At 43.0% G+C, this 17,500-nt stretch overlaps 1 protein-coding gene across 2 annotated transcripts in view; it reads right to left on the reverse strand.

The window, feature by feature from the left end:
* The window catches only part of LOC149974620 (WD repeat-containing protein 19-like), an 82,305-nt gene that overhangs the window by 16,189 nt on the left and 48,616 nt on the right, over positions 1-17,500 (reverse strand). For both annotated transcript variants that reach the window (XM_090209753.1, XM_090209752.1), the window contains exons 24-32: positions 16,918-17,000; positions 16,599-16,682; positions 13,036-13,182; positions 12,023-12,147; positions 11,598-11,707; positions 11,243-11,311; positions 7,085-7,162; positions 6,719-6,815; positions 5,010-5,134 (exon numbers count right to left, since the gene is read on the reverse strand). In XM_090209753.1, the coding sequence (XP_090065879.1) occupies positions 5,010-5,134; positions 6,719-6,815; positions 7,085-7,162; positions 11,243-11,311; positions 11,598-11,707; positions 12,023-12,147; positions 13,036-13,182; positions 16,599-16,682; positions 16,918-17,000 (918 nt within the window). The remainder of the gene's footprint in view (positions 1-5,009; positions 5,135-6,718; positions 6,816-7,084; positions 7,163-11,242; positions 11,312-11,597; positions 11,708-12,022; positions 12,148-13,035; positions 13,183-16,598; positions 16,683-16,917; positions 17,001-17,500) is intronic.

Here is a 17,500-nt window from a genome sequence, read left to right on the forward strand (position 1 = left end):
CAACAAACCAATACATCAACCAACCAATACATCATCCAACCAATACATCAACCAATACATCAACCAACCAATACATCAACCAACCAATACATCAACCAACCAATACATCATCCAACCAATACATCAACCAACCAATACATCAACCAATACATCAACCAACCAATACATCAACCAACCAATACATCATCCAACCAATACATCAACCAACCAATACATCAACCAACCAATACATCAACCAATACATCAACCAACCAATACACCAACCAATACACCAACCAATACATCAACCAATACATCAACCAACCAATACATCAACCAACCAATACACCAACCAATACATCAACCAATACATCAACCAATACACCAACCAATACATCAACCAATACATCAATACACCAATACATCAACCAACCAATACATCAATACACCAATACATCAACCAATACATCAACCAACCAATACATCAATACACCAATACATCAACCAATACATCAACCAACCAATACATCAATACACCAATACATCAACCAATACATCAACCAACCAATACATCAATACACCAATACATCAACCAATACATCAATACACCAATACATCAACCAACCAATACACCAACCAATACATCAACCAACCAATACATCAACCAATACATCAACCAATACATCAACCAATACACCAACCAATACACCAACCAATACATCAATACACCAATACATCAACCAATACACCAACCAACCAATACATCAATACACCAATACATCAACCAACCAATACATCAACCAACCAATACACCAACCAACCAATACATCAACCAACCAATACATCAACCAACCAATACATCAACCAACCAATACATCAACCAATACATCAATACACCAACCAATACATCAATACACCAACCAACCAATACATCAACCAATACATCAACCAACCAATACATCAACCAACCAATACATCAACCAATACATCAATACACCAACCAATACATCAATACACCAACCAACCAATACATCAACCAATACATCAACCAACCAATACACCAACCAATACATCAATACACCAACCAACCAATACATCAACCAACAAATACACCAACCAATACATCAACCAATACATCAACCAACCAATACACCAATACATCAACCAATACACCAATACATCAACCAATACATCAATACATCAACCAATACATCAACCAATACACCAATACATCAACCAACCAATACACCAATACATCAACCAATACACCAATACATCAACCAATACATGAATACATCAACCAATACATCAACCAATACATCAATACATCAACCAATACATCAATACACCAATACATCAATACATCAACCAATACATCAATACACCAATACATCAACCAACCAATACATCAACCAACCAATACACCAATACATAAACCAACCAATACACCAATACATCAACCAATACACCAATACATGAATACATCAACCAATACATGAATACATCAACCAATACATGAATACATCAACCAATACATGAATACATCAACCAATACATCAACCAATACATCAATACATCAACCAATACATCAATACACCAATACATCAACCAACCAATACATCAACCAACCAATACATCAACCAATACATCAATACACCAATACATCAACCAACCAATACATCAACCAATACATCAATACATCAACCAATACACCAATACATAAACCAACCAATACACCAATACATCAACCAATACACCAATACATAAACCAACCAATACACCAACCAACCAATACATCAACCAACCAATACATCAACCAACCAATACATCAATACATCAACCAACCAATACACCAACCAACCAATACATCAACCAACCAATACATCAACCAACCAATACATCATCCAACCAATACATCAACTAATACATCAACCAACCAATACATCAACCAACCAATACATCAACCAACCAATACATCATCCAACCAATACATCAACCAACCAATACATCAACCAATACATCAACCAACCAATACATCAACCAACCAATACATCATCCAACCAATACATCAACCAACCAATACATCAACCAACCAATACATCAACCAATACATCAACCAACCAATACACCAACCAATACACCAACCAATACATCAACCAATACATCAACCAACCAATACATCAACCAACCAATACACCAACCAATACATCAACCAATACATCAACCAATACACCAACCAATACATCAACCAATACATCAATACACCAATACATCAACCAACCAATACATCAATACACCAATACATCAACCAATACATCAACCAACCAATACATCAATACACCAATACATCAACCAATACATCAACCAACCAATACATCAATACACCAATACATCAACCAATACATCAATACACCAATACATCAACCAACCAATACACCAACCAATACATCAACCAACCAATACATCAACCAATACATCAACCAATACATCAACCAATACACCAACCAATACACCAACCAATACATCAATACACCAATACATCAACCAATACACCAACCAACCAATACATCAATACACCAATACATCAACCAACCAATACATCAACCAACCAATACACCAACCAACCAATACATCAACCAACCAATACATCAACCAACCAATACATCAACCAACCAATACATCAATACACCAACCAATACATCAACCAATACATCAATACACCAATACATCAACCAACCAATACATCAACCAACCAATACATCAACCAATACATCAATACACCAACCAATACATCAATACACCAACCAACCAATACATCAACCAATACATCAACCAACCAATACATCAACCAACCAATACATCAACCAATACATCAATACACCAACCAATACATCAATACACCAACCAACCAATACATCAACCAATACATCAACCAACCAATACACCAACCAATACATCAATACACCAACCAACCAATACATCAACCAACAAATACACCAACCAATACATCAACCAATACATCAATACACCAACCAATACATCAATACACCAACCAACCAATACATCAACCAATACATCAACCAACCAATACACCAACCAATACATCAATACACCAACCAACCAATACATCAACCAACAAATACACCAACCAATACATCAACCAATACATCAACCAACCAATACATCAATACACCAATCAATCCATAATCACAGCATCAGGTATCATCAACTGGCCCCCAGGAGTGCAGTTCTATCCTAGTAGAGGATGCTGGGTAGTGTTATAGCAGTAGAGGATGCTGGGTAGTGGGATAGCAGTAGAGTATGCTGGGTATTGTAGTGGTATAGCAGTAGGGGATGCTGGGTAGCTGAGTGGTATAGCAGTAGGGGATGCTGGGTAGTTGAGTGGTATAGCAGTAGGGGATGCTGGCTAGTGTAGTGGTATAGCAGTAGAGGATGCTGGCTAGTGTAGTTGGTATAGCAGTAGAGGATGCTGGGTAGTGTAGTTGGTATAGCAGTAGAGGATGTTGGGAGGTGGAGTGGTATTGCAGTAGAGGATGCTGGGTGGTGGGATAGCAGTAGAGGATGCTGGGTAGTGGGATAGCAGTAGAGGATGCTGGGTAGTTGAGTGGTATAGCAGTAGAGGATGCTGGGTAGTTGAGTGGTATAGCGGTAGAGGATGCTGGGTGGTTGAGTGGTACAGCAGTAGAGGATGCTGGGTAGTGTAGTTGGTATAGCAGTAGAGGATGTTGGGAGGTGGAGTGGTATTGCAGTAGAGGATGCTGGGTGGTGGGATAGCAGTAGATGATGCTGGGTAGTGGGATAGCAGTAGAGGATGCTGGGTAGTGGGATAGCAGTAGAGGATGCTGGGTGGTGGGATAGCAGTAGAGGATGCTGGGTAGTGGGATAGCAGTAGAGTATGCTGGGTATTGTAGTGGTATAGCAGTAGGGGATGCTGGGTAGTTGAGTGGTATAGCAGTAGGGGATGCTGGGTAGTTGAGTGGTATAGCAGTAGGGGATGCTGGGTAGTTGAGTGGTATAGCGGTAGAGGATGCTGGGTGGTTGAGTGGTATAGCAGTAGAGGATGCTGGGTAGTGTAGTTGGTATAGCAGTAGAGGATGTTGGGAGGTGGAGTGGTATTGCAGTAGAGGATGCTGGGTGGTGGGATAGCAGTAGAGGATGCTGGGTAGTGGGATAGCAGTAGAGGATGCTGGGTAGTTGAGTGGTATAGCAGTAGAGGATGCTGGGTAGTTGAGTGGTATAGCGGTAGAGGATGCTGGGTGGTTGAGTGGTATAGCAGTAGAGGATGCTGGGTAGTGTAGTTGGTATAGCAGTAGAGGATGTTGGGAGGTGGAGTGGTATTGCAGTAGAGGATGCTGGGTGGTGGGATAGCAGTAGAGGATGCTGGGTAGTGGGATAGCAGTAGAGGATGCTGGGTAGTGGGATAGCAGTAGAGGATGCTGGGTGGTGGGATAGCAGTAGAGGATGCTGGGTAGTGTAGTGGTATAGCAGTAGAGGATGCTGGGTAGTGTAGTGGTATAGCAGTAGAGGATATTGGGTAGTGTAGTGGTATAGCAGTAGAGGATGCTGGCTAGTGTAGTGGTATAGCAGTAGAGGATGCTGGCTAGTGTAGTGGTATAGCAGTAGAGGATGCTGGCTAGTGTAGTGGTAGAGCATTAGAGGGTGCTGGCTAGTGTAGTGGTATAGCAGTAGAGGATGCTGGGTATTGTAGGGGTATAGCAGTAGAGGATGCTGGCTAGTGTAGTGGTAGAGCAGTAGAGGATGCTGGCTAGTGTAGTGGTATAGCAGTAGAGGATGCTGGGTATGTAGTGGTAGAGCAGTAGAGGATGCTGGGTAGTGTAGTGGTATAGCATTAGAGGATGCTGGGTAGTGTAGTGGTATAGCAGTAGAGGATATTGGGTAGTGTAGTGGTATAGCATTAGAGGATGCTGGCTAGTGTAGTGGTATAGCAGTAGAGGATGCTGGGTATGTAGTGGTAGAGCAGTAGAGAATGCTGGGTAGTGTAGTTCTACCTTAACCAGGATGTATGAGTGGAGGATCATGAGGTTGGTGTTCATCTCAGCAGGGATTCTGATCTTCTGTGTCTGCAGCTCAGTGTACATACTGAACAGCACGTCATGGGCGCTACGGTAGTTCCCTGGAACACACATGCACACAAACACGTCCTTTAAGATATGTACATGACTGTGTGTATATTTATGACTGTGTGTATATTTATGACTGTGTGTATGTACAGTACCAGTCAAAAGTGTGGACACACCTACTCATTCCAGGGTTCTAGAACACCTACTCATTCCAGGGTTCTAGAACACCTACTCATTCCAGGGTTCTAGAACACCTACTCATTCCAGGGTTCTAGAACACCTACTCATTCCAGGGTTCTAGAACACCTACTCATTCCAGGGTTCTAGAACACCTGCTCATTCAAGGGTTTTTTTTTATTTATTTTTACTATTTTCCACATTGTAGAATAATAGTGAAGACATCAACACTATGAAATAACACATATAGAATATGGAATCATGTAGTAACCAAAAAAGTGTTAAACAAATAAAACAATATTTTACATTTGAGATACTTTAAAGTAGCCACCCTTTAGTTAGTACCTAACCCACCCTTTAGTTAGTACCTAACCCACCCTTTAGTTAGTACCTAACCCACCCTTTAGTTAGTACCTAACCCACCCTTTAGTTAGTACCTAACCCACCCTTTAGTTAGTACCTAACCCACCCTTTAGTTAGTACCTAACCCACCCTTTGCCTTCATGACAACTTTGCATACCTCTCTTATATATATATATATATGTGAGTGTGTACCTGCAGACTGCTCCTCTATATATATATATATGTGATTGTGTACCTGCAGACTGCTCCTCTCTCTCTCTCTCTATATATATATATATGTGAGTGTGTACCTGCAGACTGCTCCTCTATATATATATATATGTGAGTGTGTACCTGCAGACTGCTCCTCTCTCTATATAAATATATGTGAGTGTGTACCTGCAGACTGCTCCTCTATATATATATATATGTGATTGTGTACCTGCAGACTGTTCCTCTCTCTCTATATATATATGTGTGAGTGTGTACCTGCAGACTGTTCCTCTCTCTCTATATATATGTGAGTGTGTACCTGCAGACTGCTCCTCTCTATATATATATATGTGAGTGTGTACCTGCAGACTGCTCCTCTCTATATATATATATGTGAGTGTGTACCTGCAGACTGTTCCTCTCTCTCTATATATATGTGAGTGTGTACCTGCAGACTGCTCCTCTCTATATATATATATGTGATTGTGTACCTGCAGACTGCTCCTCTCTATATATATATATGTGATTGTGTACCTGCAGACTGCTCCTCTCTATATATATATATGTGAGTGTGTACCTGCAGACTGCTCCTCTCTATATATATATATGTGATTGTGTACCTGCAGACTGCTCCTCTCTATATATATATATGTGAGTGTGTACCTGCAGACTGCTCCTCTCTATATATATATATGTGAGTGTGTACCTGCAGACTGCTCCTCTCTCTCTCTCTATATATATATATATATATATATATATATATATATATATATATATATATATATATATATATATATATATATATATGTGAGTGTGTACCTGCAGACTGTTCCTCTCTCTCTATATATATGTGAGTGTGTACCTGCAGACTGCTCCTCTATATATATATATATATGAGTGTGTACCTGCAGACTGCTCCTCTCTAGCGATGATGATGGCAGTACACGCTGCCTCTCTGTACTGCAGCAGGCCCATGTAGAGACGGAACAGGTACTTGGCATCCTGGGAGGAAAGGGGGAAGACAACACCACTACTCAGTGATTGGCTGCCATCTGACAGGGAGCCTATCAGACGGCACGTCAGAGAGAGCAAACGCACGGATTGGGTGGCAGGTGGAGGGGTGGGGACAGAGAGCCCACACAATGCTTATAGTGTAAAATACAAATCTCTCTCACAGACAGACAGACAGACAGACAGACAGACAGACAGACAGACAGACAGACAGACAGACAGACAGACAGATATTGATAAGTTAGTATAATATTGATTACCTTGGGCATGCCGTCACTTTCCCCCATCAGGTAATCAATCAGCTGATTGGTCAAAGACTCATCCTTGGCTTGGCCCACCTGGAAAACACACACACACACACACACACAGTCTTGTATAACTAACCTTGTGGGGACACACTTACCCTAAACACACAGTCTTGTATAACTAACCTTGTGGGGACACACTTACCCTAAACACACAGTCTTGTATAACTAACCTTGTGGGGACACACTTACCCTAAACACGCAGTCTTGTATAACTAACCTTGTGGGGACACACTTAACCTAAACACACAGTCTTGTATAACTAACCTTGTGGGGACACACTTACCCTAAACACACAGTCTTGTATAACTAACCTTGTGGGGACACACTTACCCTAAACACACAGTCTTGTATAACTAACCTTGTGGGGACACACTTACCCTAAACACACAGTCTTGTATAACTAACCTTGTGGGGACACACTTACCCTAAACACACAGTCTTGTATAACTAACCTTGTGGGGACACACTTACCCTAAACACACAGTCTTGTATAACTAACCTTGTGGGGACACACTTACCCTAAACACACAGTCTTGTATAACTAACCTTGTGGGGACACACTTACCCTAAACACACAGTCTTGTATAACTAACCTAGTGGGGACACACTTACCCTAAACACACAGTCTTGTATAACTAACCTTGTGGGGACACACTTACCCTAAACACACAGTCTTGTATAACTAACCTTGTGGGGACACACTTACCCTAAACACACAGTCTTGTATAACTAACCTTGTGGGGACACACTTACCCTAAACACACAGTCTTGTATAACTAACCTTGCTTGTGGGGACACACTTACCCTAAACACACTGTCTTGTATAACTAACCTTGTGGGGACACACTTACCCTAAACACACAGTCTTGTATAACTAACCTTGTGGGGACACACTTACCCTAAACACAGTCTTGTATAACTAACCTTGTGGGGACACACTTACCCTAAACACACAGTCTTGTATAACTAACCTTGTGGGGACACACTTACCCTAAACACACAGTCTTGTATAACTAACCTTGTGGGGACACACTTACCCTAAACACACAGTCTTGTATAACTAACCTTGTGGGGACACACTTACCCTAAACACACAGTCTTGTATAACTAACCTTGTGGGGACACACAGACACACACACACAGTCTTGTATAACTAACCTTGTGGGGACACACAGACACACACACACAGTCTTGTATAACTAACCTTGTGGGGACACACTTACCCTAAACACACAGTCTTGTATAACTAACCTTGTGGGGACACACTTACCCTAAACACACAGTCTTGTATAACTAACCTTGTGGGGACACAATTCCGTCCTATTCAAAATATTATTTTCCCTAACCCATACTCTTAACCCTAGTTCCTAACCCATACTCTTAACCCTAGTTCCTAACCCATACTCTTAACCCTAAACCCTAGTTCCTAACCCATACTCTCAACCCTAGTTCCTAACCCATACTCGTAACCCTAGTTCCTAACCCATACTCTTAACCCTAGTTCCTAACCCATACTCTCAACCCTAACCCATACTCTCAACCCTAGTTCCTAACCCATACTCGTAACCCTAGTTCCTAACCCATACTCTCAACCCTAACCCATACTCTCAACCCTAGTTCCTAACCCATACTCTTAACCCTAGTTCCTAACCCATCCTAACGCATACTCTTAACCCTAGTTCCTAACCCATACTCTCAACCCTAGTTCCTAACCCATACTCGTAACCCTAGTTCCTAACCCATACTCTCAACCCTAACCCATACTCTCAACCCTAACCCATACTCTCAACCCTAACCCATACTCTTAACCCTAGTACCTAACCCATACTCTTAACCCTAGTTCCTAACCCATACTCGTAACCCTAGTTCCTAACCCATACTCGTAACCCTAGTTCCTAACCCATACTCTCAACCCTAACCCATACTCTTAACCCTAGTTCCTAACCCATACTCTCAACCCTAGTTCCTAACCCATACTCGTAACCCTAGTTCCTAACCCATACTCTCAACCCTAACCCATACTCTTAACCCTAGTTCCTAACCCATACTCTCAACCCTAGTTCCTAACCCATTCTCGTAACCCTAGTTCCTAACCCATACTCTCAACCCTAACCCATACTCGTAACCCTAGTTCCTAACCCATACTCTCAACCCTAGTTCCTAACCCATACTCTTAACCCTAGTTCCTAACCCTAGTTCCTAACCCTAAACCCTAGTTCCTAACCCTAACCCTAGTTCCTAACCCATACTCTTAACCCTAGTTCCTAACCCATACTCTTAACCCTAGTTCCTAACCCATACTCGTAACCCTAGTTCCTAACCCATACTCGTAACCCTAGTTCCTAACCCATACTCTCAACCCTAACCCATACTCTTAACCCTAGTTCCTAACCCATACTCTCAACCCTAGTTCCTAACCCATACTCGTAACCCTAGTTCCTAACCCATACTCTCAACCCTAACCCATACTCTTAACCCTAGTTCCTAACCCATACTCTCAACCCTAGTTCCTAACCCATTCTCGTAACCCTAGTTCCTAACCCATACTCTCAACCCTAACCCATACTCGTAACCCTAGTTCCTAACCCATACTCTCAACCCTAGTTCCTAACCCATACTCTTAACCCTAGTTCCTAACCCTAGTTCCTAACCCTAAACCCTAGTTCCTAACCCTAACCCTAGTTCCTAACCCATACTCTTAACCCTAGTTCCTAACCCATACTCTTAACCCTAGTTCCTAACCCATACTCTTAACCCTAAACCCTAGTTCCTAACCCATACTCTCAACCCTAGTTCCTAACCCATACTCGTAACCCTAGTTCCTAACCCATACTCTTAACCCTAGTTCCTAACCCATACTCTCAACCCTAACCCATACTCTCAACCCTAGTTCCTAACCCATACTCGTAACCCTAGTTCCTAACCCATACTCGTAACCCTAGTTCCTAACCCATACTCTCAACCCTAACCCATACTCTCAACCCTAACCCATACTCTTAACCCTAGTTCCTAACCCATACTCTTAACCCTAGTTCCTAACCCATACTCGTAACCCTAGTTCCTAACCCATACTCGTAACCCTAGTTCCTAACCCATACTCTCAACCCTAACCCATACTCTTAACCCTAGTTCCTAACCCATACTCTCAACCCTAGTTCCTAACCCATACTCGTAACCCTAGTTCCTAACCCATACTCTCAACCCTAACCCATACTCTTAACCCTAGTTCCTAACCCATACTCTCAACCCTAGTTCCTAACCCATTCTCGTAACCCTAGTTCCTAACCCATACTCTCAACCCTAACCCATACTCGTAACCCTAGTTCCTAACCCATACTCTCAACCCTAGTTCCTAACCCATACTCTTAACCCTAGTTCCTAACCCTAGTTCCTAACCCTAAACCCTAGTTCCTAACCCTAACCCTAGTTCCTAACCCATACTCTTAACCCTAGTTCCTAACCCATACTCTTAACCCTTAACCCTAGTTCCTAACCCTAACCCTAGTTCCTAACCTATACTCTTAACCCTAGTTCCTAACCCATACTCTTAACCCTAGTTCCTAACCCATACTCTTAACCCTAGTTCCTAACCCATAGTCTTAACCCTAGTTCCTAACCCATAGTCTTAACCCTAAAACTAACCTCAGCTCGTAGCTTAACCCTAACCCTAGTTCCTAACCCTAATTCTAACCTTAACCCTAACCCTAGTTCCTAACCCATACTCTTAACCCTAAACCTACAACTAACCTTAGCTCCTAACCCTAATTCTAACCTTAACCCTAACCCTAGTTCCTAACCCATACTCTTAACCCTAAACCTAAAAATAACCTTAGCTCCTAACCCTAATTCTAACCTTATCCCTAACCCTAGTTCCTAACCCATACTCTTAACCCTAGTTCCTAACCCATACTCTTAACCCTAAACCTAAAACTAACCTTAGCTCCTAACCATAATTCTAACCCTAACCCTAGTTCCTAACCCATACTCTTAACCCTAAACCTACAACTAACCTTAGCTCCTAACCCTAATTCTAACCTTAACCCCCCTAGAAACAGTTAAATACACACACACACACACACACACACACACACACACACACACTCCTGTCACTGTCTCTATAGCCATCTCGATGGCCAGGTTGTCATCAGTGTTGGGACATTTCAGGAAGTTCTTCAGGGCCTGAGAGAGAGAGAGAGAGAGAGAGAGAGAGAGAGAGAGAGAGAGAGAGAGAGGGGGGGGGGTGAGTGAGTGAATGGGCCAATTTATTAATGGGGGGTGGATGGATGAATGGATAGATAGATAGACAGAAGGGATGAATGGATAGATATATAGATAGATAGAGAGTACTTTGCTGTACTGATAGATAGATATAGATAGATAAATACTTTGCTGTACTGATAGATAGATAGATAGATAGATAGATAGATAGATAGATAGATAGATAGATAGATAGATAGATGAGTACTTTGCTGTACTGGCCACACTTGTGGAAGAACCTCCCAGCCTGCAGGTGTTTGTTCTCCCCCTGGAAGTAGAGAGCCGTACTCTGGTAGTCCTCCTGGGTGGCCTCAGAGCCTGCACACACACACACACACACATACACACACACACACATACACACACACACACACACACACACACACACATTCACTACTTTCCACTGATTATGATGCATCAACACTAACAGGGTACATCTGATAGACTCCCCCCCTCCTACACTCTCCCGCACAGACTCCCCCCTCCTCCCAGCCCCCCCCCCCCACCTCCCCACAGACACCCCCCCCCCTCTCAGCTTCCAGACACCCCCCTCCTCACCGTAGACACACAGACCCCCCCAACCCCCCAGCCCAGACCCCCTCCCTCCCTGTAGACACAGACAGAGAGACTGACTGATGATGTCAGCGTAGCTGTCCATCTGCCCGTGTTGCTGTGCCAGCTGGAAGGCCTCGTCGTTACAGTGGGACAACACCAGGAACTGGATGGCTGAGCCGTAGTCACTTAGACGCAGGAAGAACCTGAAACACACACACACACACAGACATGAACACACAGAATCACACACACACACACACACACACACACACACAGACACACACACACATACCACTTAGAATCATAATAAAAGTAGAGTCTGTCTCGCTGACTGACTGTCTCTCTGACTGACTGTCTCTCTGACTGACTGTCTCGCTGACTGACTGTCTGTCTCGCTGACTGACTGTCTGTCTCGCAGCCTGACTGTCTGTCTCGCAGCCTGACTGTCTGTCTCGCAGCCTGACTGTCTGTCTCGCAGCCTGACTGTCTGTCTCGCAGCCTGACTGTCTGTCCCGCTGACTGTCTGTTTCGCTGCCTGACTGTCTGTCTCGCAGCCTGACTGTCTGTCTCGCAGCCTGACTGTCTGTCTCGCAGCCTGACTGTCTGTCTCGCAGCCTGACTGTCTGTCTCGCAGCCTGACTGTCTGTCTCGCAGCCTGGCTGTCTGTCTGGCTGACTGTCTGTCTGGCTGCCTGATTGTCTGTCTCGCAGCCTGACTGTCTGTCTCGCAGCCTGACTGTCTGTCTCGCAGCCTGACTGTCTGTCTCGCTGCCTGACTTTCTCACTGCCTGACTTTCTCGCTGCCTGACTGTCTTGCTGCCTGACTGTCTCGCTGCCTGACTGTCTCGCTGCCTGACTGTCTGTCTCGCTGCCTGACTGTCTGTCTCGCTGCCTGACTGTCTGTCTCGCTGCCTGTCTCTCGCCCACTGACTGTCTCGCTGACTGACTGTCTCGCTGACTGTCTGTCTTGCTGCCTGACTGTCTGTCTCACTGCCTGACTGTCCCGCTGCCTGACTGTCTCTCCCTCTGACTGTGTGACAGTCCTTCTGACTGTCCCTCTGACTGTGTGTCTCGCTGCCTGACAGTTCCCACCTGGCAACCATCTTGGCCCCATCGATGCTCTGCGTCTCCCTGACAATGCGGACGGCGTCTTCAGGGTTGTTGAGGTGATCCAGCAACACCCGGATCACGTTGTCCCAGTCCCTGGCACTCTCATAGGCCTGGGCAGCCTCCTTAAACCTGTCACACACAATATTATCCCAGTCCCTCACACTGTCTCCTTAAACCACAATATTATCCCAGTCCCTCACACTGCCTCCTTAAACCATAATATTATCCCTCACACTGCCTCCTTAAACCATAATATTATCCCTCACACTGCCTCCTTAAACCATAATATTATCCCTCACACTGCCTCCTTAAACCATAATATTATCCCTCACACTGCCTCCTTAAACCATAATATTATCCCTCACACTGCCTCCTTAAACCACAATATTATCCCTCACACTGCCTCCTTAAACCATAATAGTATCCCTCACACTGCCTCCTTAAACCACAATATTATCCCTCACACTGCCTCCTTAAACCACAATATTATCCCAGTCCCTCACACTGCCTCCTTAAACCATAATATTATCCCTCACACTGCCTCCTTAAACCATAATATTATCCCTCACACTGCCTCCTTAAACCACAATATTATCCCTCACACTGCCTCCTTAAACCATAATATTATCCCAGTCCCTCACACTGCCTCCTTAAACCATAATATTATCCCTCACACTGCCTCCTTAAACCATAATATTATCCCTCACACTGCCTCCTTAAACCATAATATTATCCCAGTCCCTCACACTGCCTCCTTAAACCATAATATTATCCCTCACACTGCCTCCTTAAACCATAATATTATCCCTCACACTGCCTCCTTAAACCATAAAATTATCCCTCACACTGCCTCCTTAAACCATAATATTATCCCAGTCCCTCACACTGTCTCCTTAAACCATAATATAATCCCTCACACTGTCTCCTTAAACCATAATATAGTCCCTCACACTGCCTCCTTAAACCATAATATTATCCCTCACACTGCCTCCTTAAACCATAATATTATCTCAGTCCCTCACACTGACTCCTTAAACCATAATATTATCCCTCACACTGCCTCCTTAAACCATAATATTATCCCTCACACTGCCTCCTTAAACTATAATATTATCCCTCACACTGCCTCCTTAAACCATAATATTATCCCTCACACTGCCTCCTTAAACAATAATATTATCCCTCACACTGCCTCCTTAAACCATAATATTATCCCTCACACTGCCTCCTTAAACCATAATATTAACCCTCACACTGCCTCCTTAAACCATAATATTATCCCAGTCCCTCACACTGTCTCCTTAAACCCTAATATTAACCCTCACACTGTCTCCTTAAACCATAATACTATCCCTCACACTGCCTCCTTAAACCATAATATTATTCCAGTCCCTCACACTGCCTCCTTAAACCATAATATTATCCCTCACACTGTCTCCTTAAACCATAATATTATCCCTCACACTGTCTCCTTAAACCATAATATTATCCCTCACACTGCCTCCTTAAACCATAATATTATCCCTCACACTGTCTCCTTAAACCATAATATTATCCCTCACACTGCCTCCTTAAACCATAATATTATCCCTCACACTGCCTCCTTAAACCATAATATTATCCCTCACACTGCCTCCTTAAACCATAATATTATCCCAGTCCCTCACACGGCCTCCTTAAACCATAATATTATCCCTCACACTGTCTCCTTAAACCATAATATTATCCCTCACACTGTCTCCTTAAACCATAATATTATCCCTCACACTGCCTCCTTAAACCATAATATTATCCCAGTCACTCACACTGCCTCCTTAAACCATAATATTATCCCTCACACTGCCTCCTTAAACCATATTATCCCTCACACTGCCTCCTTAAACCATAATATTATCCCAGTCCCTCACACTGCCTCCTTAAACCATAATATTATCCCTCACACTGCCTCCTTAAACCATAATATTATCCCAGTCCCTCACACTGTCTCCTTAAACCATACTATTATCCCTCACACTGACTCCTTAAACAATAATATTATCCCTCACACTGCCTCCTTAAACCATAATATTATCCCAGTCCCTCACACTGACTCCTTAAACCATAATATTATCCCAGTCCCTCACACTGCCTCCTTAAACCATAATATTATCCCAGTCCCTCACACTGCCTCCTTAAACCATAATATTATCCCTCACACTGACTCCTTAAACCATAATATTATCCCTCACACTGCCTCCTTAAACCATAATATTATCCCTCACACTGCCTCCTTAAACCATAATATTATCCCAGTCCCTCACACTGCCTCCTTAAACCATAATATTATCCCAGTCCCTCACACTGCCTCCTTAAACCATAATATTATCCCAGTCCCTCACACTGCCTCCTTAAACCATAATATTATCCCTCACACTGCCTCCTTAAACCATAATATTATCCCTCACACTGCCTCCTTAAACCATAATATTATCCCTCACACTGCCTCCTTAAACCATAATATTATCCCTCACACTGCCTCCTTAAACCACAATATTATCCCTCACACTGCCTCCTTAAACCATAATATTATCCCAGTCCCTCACACTGACTCCTTAAACCATAATATTATCCCAGTCCCTCACACTGCCTCCTTAAACCATAATATTATCCCTCACACTGTCTCCTTAAACCATAATATTATCCCTCACACTGCCACCTTAAACCATAATATTATCCCAGTCCCTCACACTGCCTCCTTAAACCATAATATTATCCCTCACACTGTCTCCTTAAACCATAATATTATCCCTCACACTGCCTCCTTAAACCATAATATTATCCCTCACATTGTCTCCTTAAACCATAATATTATCCCTCACACTGTCTCCTTAAACCATAATATTATCCCAGTCCCTCACACTGTCTCCTTAAACCATAATATTATCCCAGTCCCTCACACTGCCTCCTTAAACCATAATATTATCCCTCACACTGCCTCCTTAAACCATAATATTATCCCTCACACTGCCTCCTTAAACCATAATATTATCCCTCACACTGTCTCCTTAAACCATAATATTATCCCAGTCCCTCACACTCTCTCCTTAAACCACAATATTATCCCAGTCCCTCACACTGTCTCCTTAAACCATAATATTATCCCAGTCCCTCACACTGTCTCCTTAAACCATAATATTATCCATCACACTGTCTCCTTAAACCATAATATTATCCCAGTCCCTCACACTGTCTCCTTAAACCATAATATTATCCCAGTCCCTCACACTGCCTCCTTAAACCATAATATTATCCCTCACAATGTCTCCTTAAACCATAATATTATCCCAGTCCCTCACACTGCCTCCTTAAACCATAATATTATCCCAGTCCCTCACACTGCCTCCTTAAACCATAATATTATCCCTCACACTGACTCCTTAAACCATAATATTATCCCTCACACTGCCTCCTTAAACCATAATATTATCCCAGTCCCTCACACTGCCTCCTTAAACCATAATATTATCCCTCACACTGTCTCCTTAAACCATGGAGGTTGTACCTACTTGCCGTCCACCTCCTTGGCCTTGGCGTACTGCAGGTGGATCTTAGGAGAGGAGACCTGAGGAAGTAACTCTCCTACTTTAGACCTGAGAGAGAGAGAGAGAGAGAGAGAGAGAGAGAGAGACGTTGGCTGAAAATATTAGAGTATGTGTTTTTCTCTGTGTGTGTGTGTGTGTATGTGTGTGTATATATGTGTGTGTGTGTATATATGTGTGTGTGTGTGTGTGTGTGTGTGTCTGTGTGTGTGTGTGTGTGTGTGTGTGTGTGTCTGTGTGTGTGTGTGTGTGTGTGTGTGTGTGTGTGTGTGTGTGTGTCTCTCACCAGTTCTTGCAGCGTATGTAGACCGAGGCAGCCTTGTCATAGTACTGCCCCTTCTCATACAGCTGGGCTGCTTCAGAGAACTGCTGTAGAAACACAACACAGACCGAGAGAATTACTACTGTCTCTTCTGATACAGGCAGAGAGGGAGAATTACTACTGTCTCTTCTGATACAGACAGAGAGGGAGAATTACTACTGTCTCTTCTGATACAGACAGAGAGGGAGAATTACTACTGTCTCTTCTGATACAGAAAGAGAGGGAGAATTACTACTGTCTCTTCTGATACAGAAAGAGAGGGAGAATTACTACTGTCTCTTCTGATACAGAAAGAGAGGGAGAATTACTACTGTCTCTTCTGATACAGACAGAGAGGGAGAATTACTACTGTCTCTTCTGATACAGAAAGAGAGGGAGAATTACTACTGTCTCTTCTGATACAGACAGAGAGGGAGAATTACTACTGTCTCTTCTGATACAGACAGAGAGGGAGAATTACTACTGTCTCTTCTGATACAGACAGAGAGGGAGAATTACTACTGTCTCTTCTGATACAGAAAGAGAGGGAGAATTACTACTGTCTCTT

This window comes from Oncorhynchus mykiss, chromosome 19 (genome assembly GCF_057628025.1).
Source record: "Oncorhynchus mykiss isolate SJ-2025 chromosome 19, ASM5762802v1, whole genome shotgun sequence".
Taxonomy (NCBI): Eukaryota; Metazoa; Chordata; class Actinopteri; order Salmoniformes; family Salmonidae; genus Oncorhynchus; species Oncorhynchus mykiss.